The sequence below is a fragment of the Nestor notabilis genome, unplaced genomic scaffold, assembly GCF_000696875.1.
Source record: "Nestor notabilis isolate BGI_N333 unplaced genomic scaffold, ASM69687v1 scaffold4772, whole genome shotgun sequence".
Taxonomy (NCBI): Eukaryota; Metazoa; Chordata; class Aves; order Psittaciformes; family Psittacidae; genus Nestor; species Nestor notabilis.
In genome coordinates this window covers 1-21,356 of record NW_009917743.1, presented here as the reverse complement: position 1 = coordinate 21,356, position 21,356 = coordinate 1, and the positions used below count along the sequence as shown (strand labels likewise).

The 21,356-nt window shown below is 39.0% G+C and overlaps 1 protein-coding gene across 1 annotated transcript; it reads right to left on the bottom strand.

Annotated features, from left to right (window-relative positions):
- Positions 1-642: 642 nt before the first annotated feature.
- On the bottom strand, positions 643-10,761 carry NAPEPLD (N-acyl phosphatidylethanolamine phospholipase D). Its single transcript, XM_010009378.1, has 4 exons — positions 10,456-10,761; positions 3,706-4,352; positions 2,110-2,224; positions 643-921 (listed from the first exon to the last, which is right to left on the bottom strand). The coding sequence occupies exons 1-4, from the start codon at positions 10,750-10,752 to the stop codon at positions 796-798; spliced, it is 1,185 nt and encodes a 394-aa protein (XP_010007680.1). The 5' UTR covers positions 10,753-10,761; the 3' UTR covers positions 643-795.
- Positions 10,762-21,356: the final 10,595 nt, after the last annotated feature.

The following is a 21,356-nucleotide window of genomic DNA, read 5'->3' as shown; positions in this document are numbered from 1 at the left end:
GAGTCAATGCAAAGACAAGCGCCATTAAGAGATTCTTCCATTTCATGTACTGCATTTAACAAGAAAATTATTTTAGACACATTCAGGCCTAATTTAAAAACAATGACAAAACAAAGAATACTCTGGCCAGCAGTAAGTGTTACACGAGTGACACAATATTAAACTATGTCTGTCTTTGAAAGGCACGTTTCTTTAGATCACTGTAAAATGCAGCTTTTGTGGTTCGTCAGTATATGAAAATGTAGAAGCAGTCAGTAAAACAGTTCATTTACTGTGCTTGTGCTTAACAACACAGCTGTACTGGAAGACTCCACCCCACAAAACATACAGTGAAGCTATCGAGGTACAGGGCATAACCTGAAGATTAATGACTAACAAGTGGGAGATGACATTCAAACAGAAACTAGTTCAAGTCAGCCATTAACTCTAAGGGTATGTCCTGCACTGAGGTTATTGCTGCTGCAGGTAAGATGAAGAGTTCAAAAAAGCCCCCGAAACCCCAGTAATTTATCAGTGGTGTACATAACAGATGAAACTGCAAGTTATTTCCAGACAACACCTTATATGTTAACCAATCATTCAATCACCTCTCAGAATTTATAAACAATATAACTAGTGAAATTTAGCATTAAATTGGTAAATGCAAGTTTTAGTTCTGTAACCGATAGACCCAGCATCTACAAATCCAATTCACCCCCCTAGAAAATCTACTTTGTGAGTACATCCTAGTAATATTTGTAATATTAATTGATAGTTCAAATCAAACAGGGCTTACAGGGATGTGCTACTGTTCCATTATTCAAACCCATCGTTTGTACTCAAGTCCCGTGATTCTCCATGGTTTAAGACAAAGAAGTCGTCTTTTTTCAAGCCATATCTTTCAAGAGCTTCATTCAGTTTAACTGGAGGATCCAGGTAATACTGAAAAATGAGAATATGAGAGAAAAGATACCATTATAGCATTTGGGTGGGGAAAAATATCACTGCACAAGAAATGGATTACATTTTAAACATTGTCTAAAAAGGGGGGAAAGGATACTTGTCAATTGTTTGGTTTGATTTTCAGGTTTTAAACTACACTCATTTACAGTTGTAGAGTAACTAACAAGGGACGACATGACATCCAAAATTCAGTCTTCAGCATATTGACCTAGGTCCCCGAGCAGCCGATACGGCAGAGGAGGAGGTCGCAGGTCAGCAGATGGCGCTTTCTCTCGTTTAGTAAAACAAAGTTGTCAGGTTTACTGTTAAAAACTACTGCCGGTTCTGAGAGGTCCCCTGAAGTTACTTCATTGTATTTGTTACCTTTCAGAAAAGGCGTAATCAGGGAAAAATCATCCAGGTTCTGGTGCTTCTAAATACACAACAGTGCTTGTACTGTGGGCACCAGTGACACAGCTCATGGGCACACCATGGATTGAAAATGTTGCATCCAAGTTAAAGAAAACATGACACACCAGATGAACAGAAGTAACAGTCGCAGGCCTGAACTGTAAGATAAAGTGTTGCAACTGCTGCAAAGACAAAGTTGGAAACCAGCTACCAGACAACGTGTGTCAAAGTAACTGTAGGTACTTCTGCATTGCAAGTCACTGGGAAGGTACCCCATTACCTCCTTATTACAACTGGGGACTGGGAGGGGGTGGTGGGGTGGTGTATAAAAACGTTTACAAAAAAAAAATCAATTCAGAATAACTCAGTTTTTCATATTCTCACTGGTATTTAACTATGAATCTACTATTAAAAATACTATTCAATTTACTAAATACTGTACTGATACACAGGCATGCAATTCTTACTGCCTGCATATTGCATACACATCTCCACCTTTCCTGTTCCTCAGCTGCCAGGTATCAGAAATCCATCAAATTTGTCTCAATGACTCCGCACTTCAAATTACTCTTAACCATGGATATATTTTATGTAATTGGTTATGCAAAACTAAGCATTGTTTTGAACAACAGTACAAACAGTAATAGCTTTTCACTCATGCCAAGTCTACACTTTAAGTATACAGCTACAGGTATGTAGTTTAAATTGCATGAGCAAAGCTTCATCAGTGACTGTGTGCTCAGGAAATCTGAACTCATGTATAGTGTTGACATTTACCTCATTTGCTAAAGCAAAGGTCCCCCAGTGAATTGCTACAGACTTCTTTGCTTGAACATCAATATGGATTCTGACAGCCTCTTCGGGATCCACATGCTGGTATTTCATAAACCACCTATCAAAACACAAAGTAAATGGTTTTGTGTTACCTTATTCAGTGCCAGATTTCTTCTTGACCTTCATTGGGTATGTTGCAAAGAATCTAAAACCAAACAAACAAAACCCAGAAACACCAATGCATGTATGTGTGGTCAACATACAGAACACTCAAAAACAAACAAGCTGGAATATACCAACATATCCACAAAACAACAATTTACGTATTTCACTCCCCTTTTCAAACAGATTTTTTCTTATTTATATTTCTAATAGGCTACGGATACATTAAGGCTTCCCAGGGAAGTGCTGGAGTCACCATCCCTGGAGGTGTTCAAAAAACACATAGATGAGGCCCTCAGTGACATGGGTTAATGTTGGGCTTGGCAGTCCTGGGATAATGCTTGGACTCGATAATCTTAAAGGCCTTTTCCAACCTAGTTGATTCTAGGATTCTGTGATTACTGATGCCTTAAGGCATTAAGGCCATAGATTTAAATCCATCCCTGTAAAAAACTCACGCAAGCAGTGCACACCAAAAAGCGTGTGCTTCAGAAGACAGCCTAAGGGAGTGGTGGGAAAGCAGAAGAGGGAACCTGACAATTCCTGAAAGATACTAGATTCTTGCCATGTTGTTCAGATTCCTATCTGCCCTTCCCAGCCCATGCATGCTTTGCTTCCAGCATTGTGCGTGTTATCATCTAGAAGTTTCAATACCCCGTCATAACTAGGATCCAGATGCCTAAACAGATCTTTCACACTCACTACAAAGGAGTCATCTTTATCTCCAGATAAGTTGCAAAACCAGCAAAGATTCAAGCAAGAGAAAAATGCAGCAAATTGCACACATTAAGTGGGCTGGATTAAGTGATGGTATCTTAGAAAAAAAGCCACAAAGTAATTCCAGATTTTTACTCAACATTTTTCATGGAAGAAAGGCAGCTGATTCAGCCTTGCTGTGCTTAAGAAGAAAAGCTCTCCAAGAACACCACACAGGCAAGCATCCTAAACATTTCAGTTCCATCTGAATGGGTGGCTACAAAGACGAAGACTACCTTTTTACAAGGAGTCACATGGAGAAGACAACGGGTAATGGGCACAAGTTAATCCTGGGGAGATTCCAGCTGGACACAAGAGGGAAGTTTTTCCCAGTGAGAACAATCACCCATTGGAATAATCTCCCCAGGGAAGTGGTGGACTCCCCAGTGTTGGACAGCATGCGGGAAGACCTAGTCTAGGTCATGTTTTGCCTAGAAACGTTGGACCAGCTGATCCTTGAGGCCCTTTCCAAGCTGGTATTCTATGATTCTATGATTGATCTTCTGATTGCCTGCTTTTTTTTTGGTCATTCCTTGCACCTCAGCAACTTCTTTCTTTCGCCTCTACATTCTACTATATACTCTTAATAAAGCATAACCGCAGTTTTCACTTCTGGGTGCATTTTTTGTCATCAGTATATAATTTCATTTATGTATTTTGATCAAACTTTGATTTTCCTACCTTGGCTCATAAGCTCCAATGGAGATGGCTGCAAGATCAAATGGTCCGAACCTTTTGCCTATCTGTTCAAAAGCAACACAATATCCAGTATCTCCTGAAAAGAAAAACCTATTCCATGGTCCTAAGACAGACCAGCTGCCCCAAAGAACCTTGTTATCATCTGTCGCAGTCCTTTTGCACCAATGTTGCGAAGGGGTGAAAACAAAAGTTACCGCATCGTGACCAGGGACACAGTTCTCTTCCCACCAGTCCAGTTCAATCACATTCTCACAACCACATCTCTGCATCCAGTCCAACAGCCCCAGAGGCACAAACCAGCGCAGCTCACTCCCAAAACGTTCATTCAAACTCGTTACAGTGTTGTAGTCCAAATGATCATAGTGAGTGTGGCTGATCATGACTGCATCTATCTTGGGGAGCTGCTCTATGGTGCATGGAGGTCCTCGGAAGCGCTTGGGACCCAGCAGCTGAGTGGGTGATGCTCTCTGGCTGAAGATGGGGTCAGTAAGGAATATAAGTTCATCCATTTCCACCATAACAGAAGCATGTCCCAGCCACGTGACTCGCAGACCGGTTCCTGTCTTCCCAGCAAGTTCCGGCTTTTGGACAAAGTAAGGTTTTAACACGGGAAGCTCTTTATCCAGTTCCTAGCAAAAAAGAACACAACACGTATGACAGATTCCAGAATGTACTTGGCTGGGAAACAAAAGCTGCATGAGAGGCACAAATCATTGCAGTCAAGACCTGCACTTCCTTTAATGTTTTCAGGCAATTGCAGAACTGCAACACAAACCAGATGCCTTTTTAATTAGCATTTTTCCAACTACTTCCTCTTAACTTCATCTTAGGTTTTTGTAACATTTTCACTTCTCTGTTGAGAGAAAACAGAACTTGAGAGTACCCCATCAGGCCAGGAAACCTACTAATAGAGTCCAAAAGCAACATGGTGAAAGCACCACAAGGCACCAACAGCATCCTGGGAAAGGCTTTGTAATAGGTTGGCCTTCCCTGATCTGGAAAAGAATAAATATATATATGTACATACACACACATACATATGTACACACACACACACACTGTTAACTGTAACAAATGCTCAAGTTTAGCTCCTGCACTAGAAGATGCATCCCTCTAAGTCCTAGCATAAAGAAGTTGCAAACCCACAGATGAAACAGAATGCCACATTCCCAGGAGGACGCCACAAAAGCTGTTCTGTTAGCCTTAGCAGACCCTCTCTCTCCCCCCATTACATACAGAAGCAGCACATGGAGGTTCACCTCTCTTGGCTGATGTCAGCTTTTACAGTTCTCTCTTCCATCCTGCCAGTAATCCAATGAACACTCAAAAGAGCAAATTCATTTTTAAGATGGACCTTAAGGCACTTAGCTATGCTTCTCGTGATGATTTATTGAAACCTTCAAGGTAATTAAAGATTCATTATTACTGAATAAATCACTATACTGATCTCTCTGCATGTTCAAGATACTGTCCCCACGAACAACTTCAAATCAACCTAAATCCATACTCCAGTGTAACAAAGAAACCTTCCCCCACCTGCCCTCTTGTTCCAGCATGAATACTTATGCAGTCCCCACTCAAGTCTGACAGGTCAGAGAACCAATCCAGCTGAACACTAATCCAGAAGAGGAAAAAAAAAGCTTTCAGCTTGATCAAACTGGATCAAACTGGACTCTATGTGTAGCCTCAAGTTGGCATGAAGGGGGCCATGGCTGCACACTATCTATACAAACTCATCTCCAACCACCACTCATTCTCTCATTTTGAACTGGATTTATGTTCCTACCTGCAGTTTGGCTGAGATGCTTGTGCAGAAGTTTCATTTGTAATACAAGAGTTTTCCTAATAAATAATACCAGCACCACTGCCCCAAAAAACCCAACCCACAAACCAAACCAAAGCAACCAAACGAAGTCATCTTGAAGTTCCTGACCACCTCCAGCTCAGCCAGACCATGGCTAAGACTCCCCTCCCAAACAGTTCTGGTGTGAACTCCTCACATCACTTCAGAAGACTTTACCTGTCTGTCAGCTCCTACAAGCTCCTGACACTCTTCTCTCACCGGTAACCACAGATGCCCCAGCACTTTGGTTCCCAGTGAAGCCCTCCCTGCAGTGGTTGCTGCTCTTGCTCTCTAGGTCTAGGGCAGTGGATTAACACTACCAGTGACTTATGCAGAGCTGACCTCCTGCTCCCTTAAAAGCCCAGCTGACGCTGTGAGAGTTAAGAGATTCTAGGACTTCCCTTGCTGAAACAGTCCTGACAGCTTCAGGAAAGTTATTTTTCTCCACAATATTTTATTGATTTGGAGGGCATATGGTGGGAAAGAACAAAACACACACACATACACCTCCACCCCCCTGCAACTCCACTGTAAGTAATGAAATATTCATGAAATTGCTTTTTCTGAGAGCTAATGGACAAGACATGTTTACTGAAAAAGTTTCATTACTGTCTCCAGGAATGAGAAATAGTCTTCTATAAAATTGAATGTACGGTTAGTACAATACGATCACCCAATTCATACAAGAATCACCTAATTCATACAAGAATAAACAAAAGTATGAGTATTAGACTGAGACAAACTGCTGCTTCTCCAAGAAAGAAGCATCACTTTCTTACTTCTATTTTATTCTAAGCACATGGGAATGACACTGGCAGGAGAAATCTGTGTCACAGAGTCTGTTATATTGTGACATTTCAACTTAAACACAAAAATAAATAAAAGGGTAGAAGAGCCGCAAAATGAACATAATACTCCAAAATGGAAATTAGGACAACCCAGAGATTACACGTGGTTTAGTCAGCAAATCAGATTCTATCAAAGAAATTAAACTCAGATATGAAATTTAATAATTAATTGTCATAATGCAATTAAGGTCAGTGAGCACATTTTTAATGGAAAATGTTCTTTTTAAGTAGCTGGTTTTAGAGATAGACTGCAAATTATTCTAAGAACTTTAAATGAATCCACTTTATTTTTGCTGACATTTACACAAACTAGTTTGTAAAATCAGCATCATGCAATAGACCAAATAATACTAAATGTATGAAGATCTGGCTAAACTGGCAGATGTGAACAATGAGTTCTTTACTGGGACTCAAACATATTGTACTAGTTTCAGCTGGGATAGAGTTAATTCTCTTCCTAGTAGCTCTTATGGTGCTTTGGCTTTGTGCTGAAAACTGTGGATAACAGACTGATGATTTAGCTATTGCTGAAGAGTGCTTACACAGCATCAAAGCCAGTAGACTGGGGGTGCACAAGGAGCTGGGAAGGGACACAGCCAGGACAGCTGACCCCAGCTGACCCCAAGGATATCCCACACCAAACGGCATCATGCTCAGCATATGAAGCTGGGGAAGAAGGAGGAAGGGGGAACATTGGGAGTGATGGTATTTGCCCTCCCAAGTAACTGTTACGTGTGATGTAGCCCTGTTGTCCTGGAGATGCCTGCACACCTGCCTCCCCATGGGAAGTAGTGAACTAATTTCTTCCTTTGCTTGTGTGCAGCTTTTGCTTTACCTGTTAAACTGCCTTCATCTCAACCTGCAAGTTTTCTCACTTTTACCCTTCCAATTCCACCAGTGGGGAGTAAGCAAGCAGCTGTATGAGGGTTAGCTACCTGCTGGGGTAAAACCATTGCACTATTCAAGGCTTTACAGGGATGTTACTGGCATCCACACCATTAAGTATTTTGAATAGTTAATTTAAAAGTAGAACTAATCACTACAAAAGGCATTTGTAAAGGACAAACAGACAGGAAGACTGATAACACAGTAACACAGTTCAAACAACTGGTATCTCATGTAGATGAGATTGTGTGAACAGAAGTTGAAGGCAAACGAAGAGCACCAGGAAAGCACAGACTCCAAAAGGATCTACAGGTTTGTGACACACAGGCCTATGGCCCAAATGAATGATTCCTCAGAGGATGAGATCAAAACTCAGGCATTTTGTTGAGCTATCATAGTAAATCACACAGGGAAACAGCTAAAGAAATTCCTTCTCAGTGCATGGCCTCTGCTTGTTTGATTGTTTGGGTTTTTTTAAATATTTATACATTTAATATTTATAAAATCCCCAGAATGACCTTTTAAAGCTGTAAGGACTCATTACTCAACTCATAAGATTTCAAACTGAAACACAAGTTCCGTTGGCAGTATACTGCATATGAAATTCATAAAATTCATATAACAGAATAAATCAAACAATGAACAAAATACATAATCTTATGGAACTTTTATCTGTTCTCTGTCAGACCAACCAGAAACACATTAATACTGCAAGAACTGTAAGAGATGTTTGAATTATGGCGTTCACATCAAATCAGCTACCAACAGAAGCAAAACATGCCTAACATTGGCTTATCTTCATCACTGGAGTAATACCAAAATTCCTCCTGCTGTGCCCCTTCCCCCTCCTGTGTTCTTCTTTCCTTCCTAATGCAAAGCAAGAAGAAACACATGATGGGCTTTGGTAAGACCAACTAATTAGCTGAGGATTTTTTGGTGCTTAGTGCATACTGGAATACCACTGGATTTTAAAGAAATGAGAACAATCTAAATGGCTGATCCAACAACTAGTAATTAAAGATACTCCAAACAGCACTGAAAAGAGTTATTAATAAAGCCTGTAATGAAAATATAAGAAGCCTGTGCATTCTGGGCAATGATACAGACTTGTTGTGAAGGCATGATTATAATACATATAGCTTTTACACAGTGAAGTACATATCCTGGATAATATGCTTTTTTCCATATGCAAAGCACTTGGAACAGATAAACTGAACCTGTCCAGCATTGCAGGGTAGCACCAAGCACACTCAGTGGGGACACTGAAGTAGGAGTCTGCTTAAAAGACACGTTAGCCAGCAGTCCTAAATAAACTATAGAGTCCTTAGTCTGAAGCCCTTAGTCTGAAATTTAAACAAGCTCAGAAGTGCTTTACAGGTTGATTTAGGCACGGAACAAATGTAGCTGGAACATCCATCAAAATGGCTGAGGTCTCAAGAGTGCATTTCATTGATCCCTATCTAGGTTTTCCTCTTGCTGATTTATTTCACTGTCTCCTGAATAATTGCAGGCATTTAATTAAAAAATTTCATATGCAAAGCAATAAAATTAGTCCAAAATGAATCCCAACTGGGTCAGAGAGACAGCTTTACAACTGACACAGTGTAGATTTCTTTGTAATCATCCTTGATTGCAGGGATAATCTGTAAATTAGAGTGCTGCAGTTGTCCACTGCCATCAGACAGCTGTATATTCTGCACTGTAGTACCTTAGCACTGCCTTCTAGGTACTTTGGTCACTAACCAGGTTTCCCACTGCTGCTGGCAAGATAGGAAGCCTGTTTTACACATATGGAATAGGGCAGCGGTTAAAGGCAATTGAAAATGACAAGGCATGAATTCTACACAAATGGGGCCAAAGTATGGAGAATGCAGCACACTGCCTAGAAAGCTGTACATGCTGAGGCACAACTGCTGTTACAAGGTGCAGATAATGTCTAGAAGCAGGAGTCCATATTTAAAACAGTATATTGGTGGAAGGGATCACAAGACTGACATAGGTTTGCTGTTCTTCTTTCTGAAGGTAAATTATTGTTATAATAGAACAATTATAGCCAAGATTATTTCTTTCTTAAAACATGTTCCATGCCACATATCCTTAAGAAATCCCCAAACCCCTGACCATCATGTGGCAGAAAGTAACACTGCTTTCCTGTCCATAAAGCTGATTAAATTCCCTCTTTTGCAGGTAATTCCATAAGATAAAAATTAAAAGCGTAAGCTCTTTTCTAAATTCTGACTGAGATTTATAGCTTACGCATGCCTTCCTGGATGCTTAACAGCATTAACAACACCTATTTATTCAAAACCACCTTCCCTGGCTGTGCATCCTTCAGCACAGCTTTTCCAAAATACAGTCAACACAACAGAAAATACACCGAGAAGTAACTCTAACTGTCCAAGCTGTAGCCACCATAATGCTCCTTGTGGCCACAAAGACAACCTGTGGCTTTCCAGTATCTACAACTCTTCACAGAGAAGCAGCTTCTCTCAGGGGTTGTTTCCCCACCTCCTTCTTTATATACAACATCTGACAGAAGCAACACAGCAAGAACAGATAATGGTGTTTCCCAGTAAATTGGCTCTGTACTTTTAGTATCTCGGAATAAATACTTGCTCAGGCTAGTTTTAACACAGACATTTTTTTTCCTCCTGCTGGACTGAAGCAGAAAAATACAGATTTGAAACACTTTCAAAAGTAAATAGCAGCAACCAGTTAATACAGTTTTATTTTAAAACAAAAAAGATTTTATGTAGTAAATGGCAGTCAGAAAAAAGGCAAAACATGTAAAATGAGATATGCCACAGCTATTGCCTGCAGTATGAATGATGTTAGCAGTATGCTTCCCAAGGCAATATGTATTAAGAAGGCAAGAGTGCAACTGTAGTTTATGACTGAGCTAGGGAACCATTTTTGCTGGGTTTGTAAATATAAACTGAACTGGATAAATCAAAGGGTGCGGAACTAACAGAAAGGAGAGAAAAAAAAATAGAGGCAAAAAGTATTAACCCACCTTTTGAAAAGAATAGATAATAAAATCAGAAAAAGATGACAGAAAAGTCTCCAAAAGATGCCTAATATGTATTAGTTATAAACCATTCTATTTTATTGATTACAGAAGTCTACAACAAGAACAGAAAACATGCACGTATTTACCTGCTTCGAGCATGGCACATTGCTGTTATTCTTTTCCATGAGGGACCATTTCAAAATATTTGGCAATGTCGGTGATTTCCATGTTGGCCACGGGTTGACAAATTTCCCATCTTTGCCTCTCTTTGATTTAGTGACATCCTCTTCTAATCTGTAATCCAGCCTGAAGCTTTTCCTGGAGGTCCTGGAAGAATCGCTGCCCCTGGAACCTCGACCCGAGTTCTGACGTTTCCTCACTGCTTCTTTAGGGTACTGGCTACACGCAGTCAGAGGCTGCTCTTCATCTCTTTTCTTATCCATATCTTTTTGAGGAGAGCTAAAATAAATTTCAAATTATTCAATCTTTTCTTGGACTAACATCAATGTTTATCAGACTGAATGTTCTCACACACATCAGAAACAAGCCTGCCCTTCTCATTTTATGATCCACTGCAATTTTTCCTCAACAAAATATGCTTTAAAATAGTTGCTATTACACAAAAGACTTCATAAACATGCTGTGGCAAGTAGACACGAGATCTCTTTGTAGTTCAGGCAGAATTTTCCTCCCCGGTATGCACAGCTTCAGATACTAGCACTATTATCTGCAAGAGTGAGGGGGAAGGGTTCCTTAATTTACATTTTGGAAGAATAGTAAATTCCTCCTGAAACTTATGACATTTAGTGCCCAATGCAATACAATCCTGCAAACCTGCCCAAGAGACACTGGAACTATACAGTACCTTGGGATTTGCCTAGAGAGTGACTTTGTTCTGCAGTAAGAGCAGCAGTCCCAAGTAGCATTAATAACATGTTATTTCTACCGACCCAATGCACATACATGCAGAGAACTCAGAACACAAAAGACATTTGGTCCTATTTCCTATTTTGCCTAAAACAAAGGAAAAGCTTGTTGTAAGAGTAGTAAAAGTAACTGTTTCAACCATAATTTTGATACACATTGAACTGAACTGACTAGTGAGAGAGGCTACAGAAAACTGGAACATCTCAAATAAATCATAGCTGCAATGTCTGCTCTTAATTCCATTGTGAAATATAAAAAGAGTGAGAAAATAACTGAGAAAAGCTTAGTCCTATAAAGTCAGATTCTGACACATTTCTTAGACATTTCATTCTTCAAAGTTGCTGCAGCAATGCAGTTGAAGCTGAATGCTCCAGTTTCCATTGAGAGTAAATATACTATTCTGAGCGGGTTTGAAAAAACAGGTTCCTATTTTAATGAGTGCCCAGCTTTCTGGTACTTACAAATTCTACCTGACAAAAACTAGAAGATGACCAGTAATGAATAGGCAGTGCAATAAACTGCTTAGGAGCAGGAATATTGTTAATAAGAAATTGTGAAGTTTGTCTTGTGAAAAACTCTCCACCACATGTTTTAACCTCTCTACTATTTCATTATCTCAAATACTCAAACTTTAGCTCTATACCTATGAGAGGCACTTGGCTGAGGTACCAAAGCCAGTCCACTTGAACAACATTTTCAGAGAACAGAATTAAAGCCCACAGTTTTCTAAGAAACTGCTTAACTCACCATGCCCCTCATAAGTTCATGATTGCAAAGAAAAAGCAGCATACTGGCACCACAACATGACAGTTAAGGTTTTTTTTACATATATATATATATATGAAGTATTACCAAATTGAACACAAATGCATTTACTGGTGAGGATCCAACTTCAAATGCAGAGCCTGTCCCTGCTATTTCAGCAGCAACCAATTACTAAACAGAAAGCATGGTGTCAGTTGCAAAGATGGGACAATTAATAAATACTGTGACATTTTCTTTGCAAAGTAACCATTACTTTGCCATACAGTAGAGAGAAAATATTAACACATCAAAATTCGCTTCTGGTAAAGAAGGATGACCAATAATCAGAAAACACCGATGACAATTTTTTGGTCGCAATCTGGTTTTAATGCAATTGCTTTGTACTGAAGTTTCCCCATAGTGTTACTGAAACCACTCCAGTTATGTACTTTCTATTCAGCAATAAGATACCACATCTGCATCATAATTCACTGTTGATACTCCTAGGCTTTTTTTTTACTCCCCTAAAACATATCCACTAAACATTTACTGGAATAAGCCTTCGATGGAACAGACACCCAGCTAGCTCTGTGCCATTTGAAGCACATAAATGGTAACAAAAGGAATCAGCACCACAAAAAGGCAGACAGAATACCCCCAAAATTGTAATGGATATTTTAACTGTTACTTTAGCTTAAGAGGGTTGGGGTTTCTTTGGCATTCCTCAAGAGCATTTTCAATGCCAAGTCAGCTTATTAGTTTAGCAAAGCATGCAGACAGGGCATAAAACATCTACTCTTCTAGAAAGCATCATGAAAACAAATCACAAAAGTTTAATCAGATAGGTACTTAATTCGAGGAAATTCTTCTGCTAACATCTCAGATGTCTGATTTTTAAATATATATAACTACTGTAATTATTGTTCCTACAAGACATTTTATATTAGCGACCGGAGCGCCTAAGGTTTTATTTTTAAGCTTCTGCTTATCTATTTATTCATCTCTAAAATAGGTGAATTCTACTTTTGCTTAAATTTTCATATGAACCTTTGATCTTATTCTGAAAGTACAAACCTCTAGGGGAAGCAGGGATCAACTATGCTGATTAAACAAAGACAATGCCAGAGCATTTAAGACACTGCAGGTATCTGTCTGCCAACATATTTTCCACATGATGCACACACATTACTTTCATTAGTATTCCATAAGCAACCAAACGGATGAAAGACCATAGTGCTCACAAGAAAAAAAAAACAAAAAACAACCTTTTTACATGCATAAGAAAGGGACACATTTACAAACAATTAACTGACAAAGTATTCTTGATCAACTGTAGATTCCCTTGAAGCATCAAACTTGCCAGTTCATTTCTGTTTCATTTAAACTGGTAAAATACATCCTAGAATATTTATGGCATACAGTAAAAGAAATCTCATTTTTCTTATATAAAAAGTTAGGTGATCATTTCTTGAAAGCCAGCAATGATTAGCTTAGAGTAAAACTCAACCACTTACTAGTCCAAGGAGAGTCTCACCCTTTTGCAAAAGAAAGCCTCGCTAGACAGGAGATTTGGCAGGACTATTTTAAACATTAGAAGCTACCCAATCAGAAATGAGCTGGTTTTTCATCCAGCTTCCCTGAATTCTTCCTCCCTTCAAATAACAGTTTGGCACTCGAGAAATAAATTTAAGCACTGGATTGCCAGTGAAATTATGGGTGATAGAGATACTAAAATCAGACTGGAGTAGAGTTGTGTTCATTTGGGATTGGCAGCCGTCATGTCCCTGGTGAATATTTGTTCCTGTAAGGTTCCACAAGAAATCTTGTATTTTCCAGACTTTCAAACAGAGAAACTACTGTTATACTTAAAAGCATTAAAATGCTTATTTAACAAATGGAATCCATCCTTCAGCATGAGATTACTTACTCCCAAACAAGGGCAAGTGGGTTGCCATCACATGTAAGAGGGGCTCAGGCAAGGTGCAATGCAACCACCATCTCTGTACTCAGAGATGCTTTACAGCTTCAATTGTATTCAGAAAAGAAATGGACCAAGACATACAAACTACTAATGGAGACCATTAGTCATGCCAAATCCAAAAGGCCAGAAGGTATTCTAGACAGAGGGGAAGAACACCACTGGCTGATGAATAGGATGAAGCCTAGCATGAATCAAAACAGAGCTCACATAACTGGTTTTCCAGCACCAAATACTAAGATGCTCCTAGTAATCCCACAAAGCAAGAGAGAAGTTGTAGATCAGGCAGGAGGTGGCATGGAAAATCCATGTCTTACATCCTTCTAAACAGGCTTTTACACCTGTAAACAGCATATAGCCTGTAGGACAACAGGTTTGGGGTCAATTGCTTATTTTAGCATTGCTTATACAATTGAAAACTTGGATATAACTCTTTTGGTTTTCAGATTTCTGTTTATTTAGGAAAATAATTAAAAGGTTAAACATTTTAGTACTTTCTGGAAAAGAGACTGGAAACAGGATGCATTAACATTACAATAAGCACCCTGGCATAAAAATTTCTGGTTTAAAATGGTCTTTTAAACACAGCAAAGCTTCAAGCCAAATTATTTTCACTTTATTTGAAGAAAAAAATGCATCAGCATAAAATCTATTGTGAGAGTCTTCACCTTTTCCACCCAGTTTCCTGTAACATCTGCTACTCCATAACTGAAATGGAGCATACAGCCATGCATAGACATGCTACTAACCGTGAAGTCTGCCAGAACAGATTTATCCTTCTCTTCTACACAGAAATGTGGTCCTTATTTAACAAAGCCATAAGCCAGAAAGTTAAAGGAAGAATTACTATGAAGCTATGGTTTACTGGAACCCATCAACATCCACAAAACTTTACACTTACCTTGCAAACACTCCATAGCTTTCCAAAAATCCTTCATTTTCTCTATTTTTGAAGCCAGAGGTCTGGTTCATTTCTAATCACCACGTCTCTGTACAGACTACATCCAGAACTCAGTGCACTATACATCACCTAAAAGCGACAGCACACAGTTCCTCACAAACTCACACCACTGTAGCCTTATCAAAGCATGAACCTGAGCTTTCTGCAAGCCACATGCTGCTATACAACCCCGAAATTTCCCTTAAATATACATACTTTTTATGACTGCAAAAAGCATACTTTCTGGCTCGAAACTAAGGGGGGAAGAAAGAGAGATTTCAGCTAAAAGGTATTTGCAAACACTGGGGAGCATATAAATGATTTTTTGCTCCCGCACATTCAATCATCAAATGACTGCCAGCAAAGTTTTGGCTGTGCTTTTATTTTTCCTTCAGGTCTGAAATTGTCTGCTTTAATTAATGAAAAGTTTGAGCCTGGAAAATTCTGAACACATTTAAACTTTTATTGTGCAGTACTCCAGGCTGCTCATTGTACCACTGTAAACTTAACAAAGCCAGAACCTGAGCTTGCTGCAAATTGGCTATTGCTGTGCAACTTGGAAGGTTTCTTTCACTTTACATATTTTTTTTTTTTTTGCGACTGCAACAGCAATTATTGCAGACACTCCTGGTCTTAGGATTTCACACAAGGAAGATCTCTCAAGCTTGTAACCAGTTGATCTATAAATATTTTCATTGTTTGAGATTCTCCATTAAAAGTTGCAAGCTAGAACAAGCATTGCAGAAAATCTCATTCAAATTACTCGGTATTTTAACATCCAGCTTGGGGTTCTGTGTGATATCCTATTGCCATACATTCACAAAGCAGAAAATCCATGCTAGTACAGCCTTTTTCCATTCTTGGATGTACCCATTTCATAGCAAAGCTATAGGTTGCCAGCCCAGTTCTCTTTTGTCAGGAGATCTGTAAGTACCCTGACTCCATAGTGATCTTGTGTACTGTTTAAGGCGAGTTGATAACAGAAACAGAAAAAGCTCTCTTCATAAAACAACTCACAGAATTAGGATTAATCCTCTACCATTCTTACCTAGTTTTGAGGATCCAGATTAAAACAAAGCAAAGTTTTATTCAGACATAACATGAAAAAAATTACTTACACATAAAACAAACATGAAGCGCTTACCCATGATTGTCTGTTCTTAGGCATATTCTTACAACAGCTGCCTTACCTAAGCAGCCACCGCTATGAGCCAATGCATTTCTGCCCTCATTACTTCCCCAGGCTTGCCAAAACAAACATTTGTGTCCACATAATAAATTAGTTCAAGAAACTGATCTAGCTGATAGTCATCTCTTACCTTCCCATCCCTTAGAGAAGCACTTAATTTTCACCTGCATCACTGTATAACCATGCAAGTGTTTATACCAACAGACTGGCTAGGACAGGGAAGGGCGAGAACAGGAATATACTGTTGCAAACAAAAAATACTTATGCCAGTGCTGCTATTAAAAAAGTAATTCATTAAAACCCCTCCATTCAGAATTCACTCAGTGTAGCTCGGTTACATACACCACCAAGTAAGGTTCAACGATTCCCCCTACCCTTAATATATTTCATTTGTAATCTACCTCCTATCCAAGATTTCATTCACATTTAGAACTGATGCTGCTTAAACCCTCTGGCTGCTTCCTCCAAGAATGGGATTTCATGTTATGAACAAGCAAATTCAATAGCTACCTCCTACCCAAATGCAGCCCACTCCCGTTACTACACATACTGACCTTTACTTCCCTGGCATTCAGTAGGAGAACTAAACCAACAGGAAGTTATTCATAGCCATTATAAGTGCCTATCAGCTACACACTTACATGCCTCTAGATACAAATGCAAACAGGCTTTAGAGTCAGGTCTATCAGTAATACCTGTAGCCAGCTACACTCAACCTCAGTTTAAATCTGATCAGCTATGGACATTGTATCAGCTGCATAAAGATGCCTCTTCCCGGAACTGGGACAATACCTAACTATTTTCCCCTCTGTTTCCAGGTGCTACAAATGACTGTCTCTATCCAATATGAGCACTTTGTGGTTCCCAAACAGTTTATCATTTAATACCAAAGAAGTTTTGTGTTACGTGCATATTCTGGTTAGGTTATGATCCCTGGTATGACAGTAGTTGTCTATAGGGATCACACACATTAACAGAGGTTACAGACCCAGAAGCCAGTATCTTCAGCTATACAGGCCTATTAAAATAAGTTATTTCCTTCTCTACCCTCATCTTTTACTGCAGTCTTCAATAAAAGTATCCAAAAGCTGGCATGTGGCCACCACATTTAAAAGAGCAGCCTAGACTATCATTATGATTTAACGCAAGAGCAGTGTGATTCTGTGCTATTGCTGAAGCAGTCACCAAAGGCAAGCAGGAGCCAAATTTCCCTATGCTGGAACAGAGAGTGCTTTCCTTTGCTCTCCTAAACAAGTAATTTCATATGACTACATAGTGAACAGGGAAGAATGTTGAAAACATAAGAGCTAAATTAAAATTTTCTTACCTGCTCTGCAGGATTCAGGCTGACAACATACAGAAGCAAGGTTTGTACATTACAGCTGTGTTATGGTACGCAGGACAGCAACTGGATCACAAACCAAATGCAGACAAATTTTAAATCAACAGAAAAATAAGAGAAAATGGCACATGCACACAGCTGGGCAGATAAACTGTGGATTCCAACAGCAATAGTAATCTCCATGGATGGCCCTTCACACTCGTATAAAATTTCAATAAAGCTTTTCCAAAAGAGCAAAGATGAAACTTGTACCAACCCAACAGTATCTGCACACCAACTTTAGGGTTCTGTTACTAGCTCTACTCCTGTAAGTATTCATGCAAATGAGCTGTTCATTAGTTCATTAATAACAGAGGCAAACCTTTCCAGAGTTGGGCTTACTGTGAGAAAAAACGACCAGTCTTTAAAGTTCAGCATTTATAAATACACTTTAGCCAGTCCCATGAATAAACAGCTTATGCATCATGGGTTTAGTATTCTAAGTCATTATATCATTGTTGAAGCTGATGGAACAGGTTCTACTTAGCTAAAACGAAGTTTTAAAATATTACAAGCTCACAGTCAGTCCTGAGGGTAAAGGTTTCCCATCTAACATCTTAACATCAATTAGATGTGTCTAAAAAGAAATACTACTACCACATGGAATGAAACTAAGGCTCCGCTTGAACACGCTATGGCAGAAACCTGATTTCCTTTGTAGCATATGGCCATAAAGGCAAGGCAAGAACTGTTTCCATACAAGTGCATAGAAATCATGTTAAAGCCTTGATCCACAGGATCCTCGTGGCAAAGCAGGAGCTGAAGCAGTTCCATTTATAATAAAGTCTGGCATTTTAATGTCTGCAACTGCGCAATTGCTATCTCCACCTCACTCATGAAGCCTTTTAATTTGCTTCTTCCTTTTCTCTCTATGCCAGAAAGGAACAAACCCGTATGCAAACTGTCTCTAGACTCACACTGAGGATAAACCTTTAAAACACTATAAAGCCTCAGTTGTCCCGGAAGCACAGCAACATCCAAGCACTAAGCTAGTTTTAAGTTAGTACACAGTCATAGTTTTGTTCATGTACATATTTAAATGCTGTCTATTTGATTCCTTCTCTTCAGGTCCAAGTACAAGCACATAGGACCCAACGTAATTTCTCTGCAATATAAAAATATTTCCCTAAATTCTTTCTAAATCTACTTAGATTTCAACATAAGCTCAGCTTTTGCTTGTTCGAACACATTCTCTCTCTCCCCTCTGTCTGCGTATGTATGTACACACATCCCATAGATATAAGGACTTTACAGAACTATAATATTTGACTTCAGATTTATCAAAATCTAAACAAGTAACTTCCAGGTCAGTTAAGATAAGGAAATTAGAAGTTTTTCTTTGTTGAAAGACATGTTTTTCTTGAACGTAATTGTTCAAAGACCATCTTTCACATGCAGCAAGCCACAAGGTCATCAGCCTTTCCAAATAAAAAAGTTTTAAATCTCCAAAACCTCACACTGGAAAGACAGAAAGCACACACCATACAGCACCCTTATGGGTCTTTAACTGAAACACAGACACTAAGAAAAAAGCCAAGTGGTAGAACATCAGACACAGCAAAATAGAAAAACCCACAGAAACCGTAAACATCAAAACACACTAACATTTTTCATGACAACCCTTCTTCCTGTATTTAACCAGACTTCTACTCTACCCCCACGCCAGGTTATGATGTCTCTTCATGTACCTTAAATGAAATGCAAAAGGGTTTGGTTGTTAGTCAACAACAGAAGTGTTAATATTAAGTTGTTTGTTTTGGGTTTTTTCTTATGGAAGAATCAAGGCACATTTCCAACACAAATGTGAGCCATCTACTAATTTTCAAGGCACCATTCTAAATACGTAGGTGTTTTAAAGAGACAAAGTGTTTTGTTTAAATACAGCCAAATAGACACACGTAAACAACTTGTTACTTCCACAACCTCTTTTTCAGAAACAGCTGAACCTCACTGAAACTATCCTTCAAAAACAAGTCCACAGCATGGGAGATTTCTACCTAAACAACTGGAAATATTTCCAAATACTACAAGCAATAAAAACTGAAATCTTATCATAAGGCTTACTCAGCAGACAGTAGCACTACCAGCTCCAACCATAGTAACAGGTCTTACATAAGATAAATCCCTGATATACATCTCAATATACGTTCCTTACCACTTTTCACTCACACAACATCTTATCAAACCTTGTTTGTCACACTGCACACAATGCAGCCAAGTGTTTTCACAGTATCACTTGGTAATGCCCAGTTCTCTTTGCTGAACCTTTATAAGGTTTATCTGCTTGGGCACAGTTGTATGCTATTCAAACCCCTTCTTTACACAGCTGCTAAATACCAAGATATTACATGCAAAGAGTAAGTAACATGTAACTTCTTTCCTAGATTTCCTAAGGATATTCAAACCAAGTGCAACATCTGGTTTAGTGAAAAATCCTTTCTACACAAAGCTGCATTTAGACACAAGACGACCAAGTGATTACCTCGGTGCTGGCTCTGAGTGTATTAGAAGAAGGATTCTTATTACAGTGCTAGCCAGCATACTGCAAGCTACATACTTACAGCAATTGACTGGAAAAAATCAAAGTGAGATCAGGAAGGGATTCGTAGATATGATGAAAGAAAACGATAATTTCATAGCAGGTGCTACATATAAAGGCACAAATTAACATGGTAGCATTTCCTTTTTCCTTGTTGTTACAGACAAAACTATTGTCTTCCCATTTGCAGAAAAAAATTTAAAAGCAGTTTCTCTACAGTGAATTAGCAGTTTTGGTTCAATCTTGAACTTATAAAAGCTGAGAAAATAGCAGATTTCTGATGAGGCAGTTCCTCAAATCTACTTACTTAGAACAAGTGAATAATAATAACAACTGCTTCCTTTTAAAAAGGCTGCAGATCTCTCTTGATTTGGGACAAGCTAATGCAAATTAACTGTTATTTATATTTGAACCTTTTCACTGTTGTCCCTTACTTCCTCCTTTCCTGAATGTGTCCTCTCCATTACAGCGAATGAATCAGACAGGACCTGCCAGTCTCCAGGTGTTCAAAATTCCCAGTATATTTTTATAATAGGTACTTCCATTTCAAATCATTTGGGGCATTTCTAAAGCAACTGATGCAGAAATTCTTGCCTTAATATGATAAAAATCTTATTTCTTCTTGTCCTCCTTAAAGCCTTACCTACAAAATTAATCAGGCTTCCTATTTTATTAACAGATAAAGCTGCTACTATGACTTTTCAAGGGTCTTTTGCCAGGAAACAGATTTAATTATCCTGTCACTGCCTTTATTTTTTTTTATATCACTTTGACTGGTGTAGTTGGAAAAATAAAGAAAAATACCTATAGTAGTTTCCTTTAAAACTTAAAGCTGTCTTCATAATCGCCGTTTAGCAAAGCAAGGAATAAGAAATCATAATCATCACTAGCAAAGCCATTTCTGCAGAAGTTGAAGATGAACTTGACTGCGTACCGTCAAGACACTCAACACATCCTTTCCCTAAACCCTTTCTAGAGATAATTGCCGGTCATCGAGATTATTTGACTAAACTAATTACATTAAATGACTGTTAATATCTCCCACTTCGCACCATTCAAGTCAAGAGCATATGTTCGCGTCTCCTCTTCAAAGGAAAACATTCGCTAAACCGTCAATACTATGAAGCGTATTATTTTTTACAGGCGATTATATAACTTGTTTCTCTCTGAGCGCTGCTGCAGCATATTTTACCGTCAATTTACGGAAAACGAAAGCATCGCCGCTGGGAGGGCGGGGGGGAGAAGGTAGGACTTCTTCTTCCAGGGCTTCTTTCACCGGTGGGAAGGGTGTCCGCGTCCCGAACTGTTTCTGGAGCTGGCCGGGCTCTGTCACCAGCCACCGCGGCACC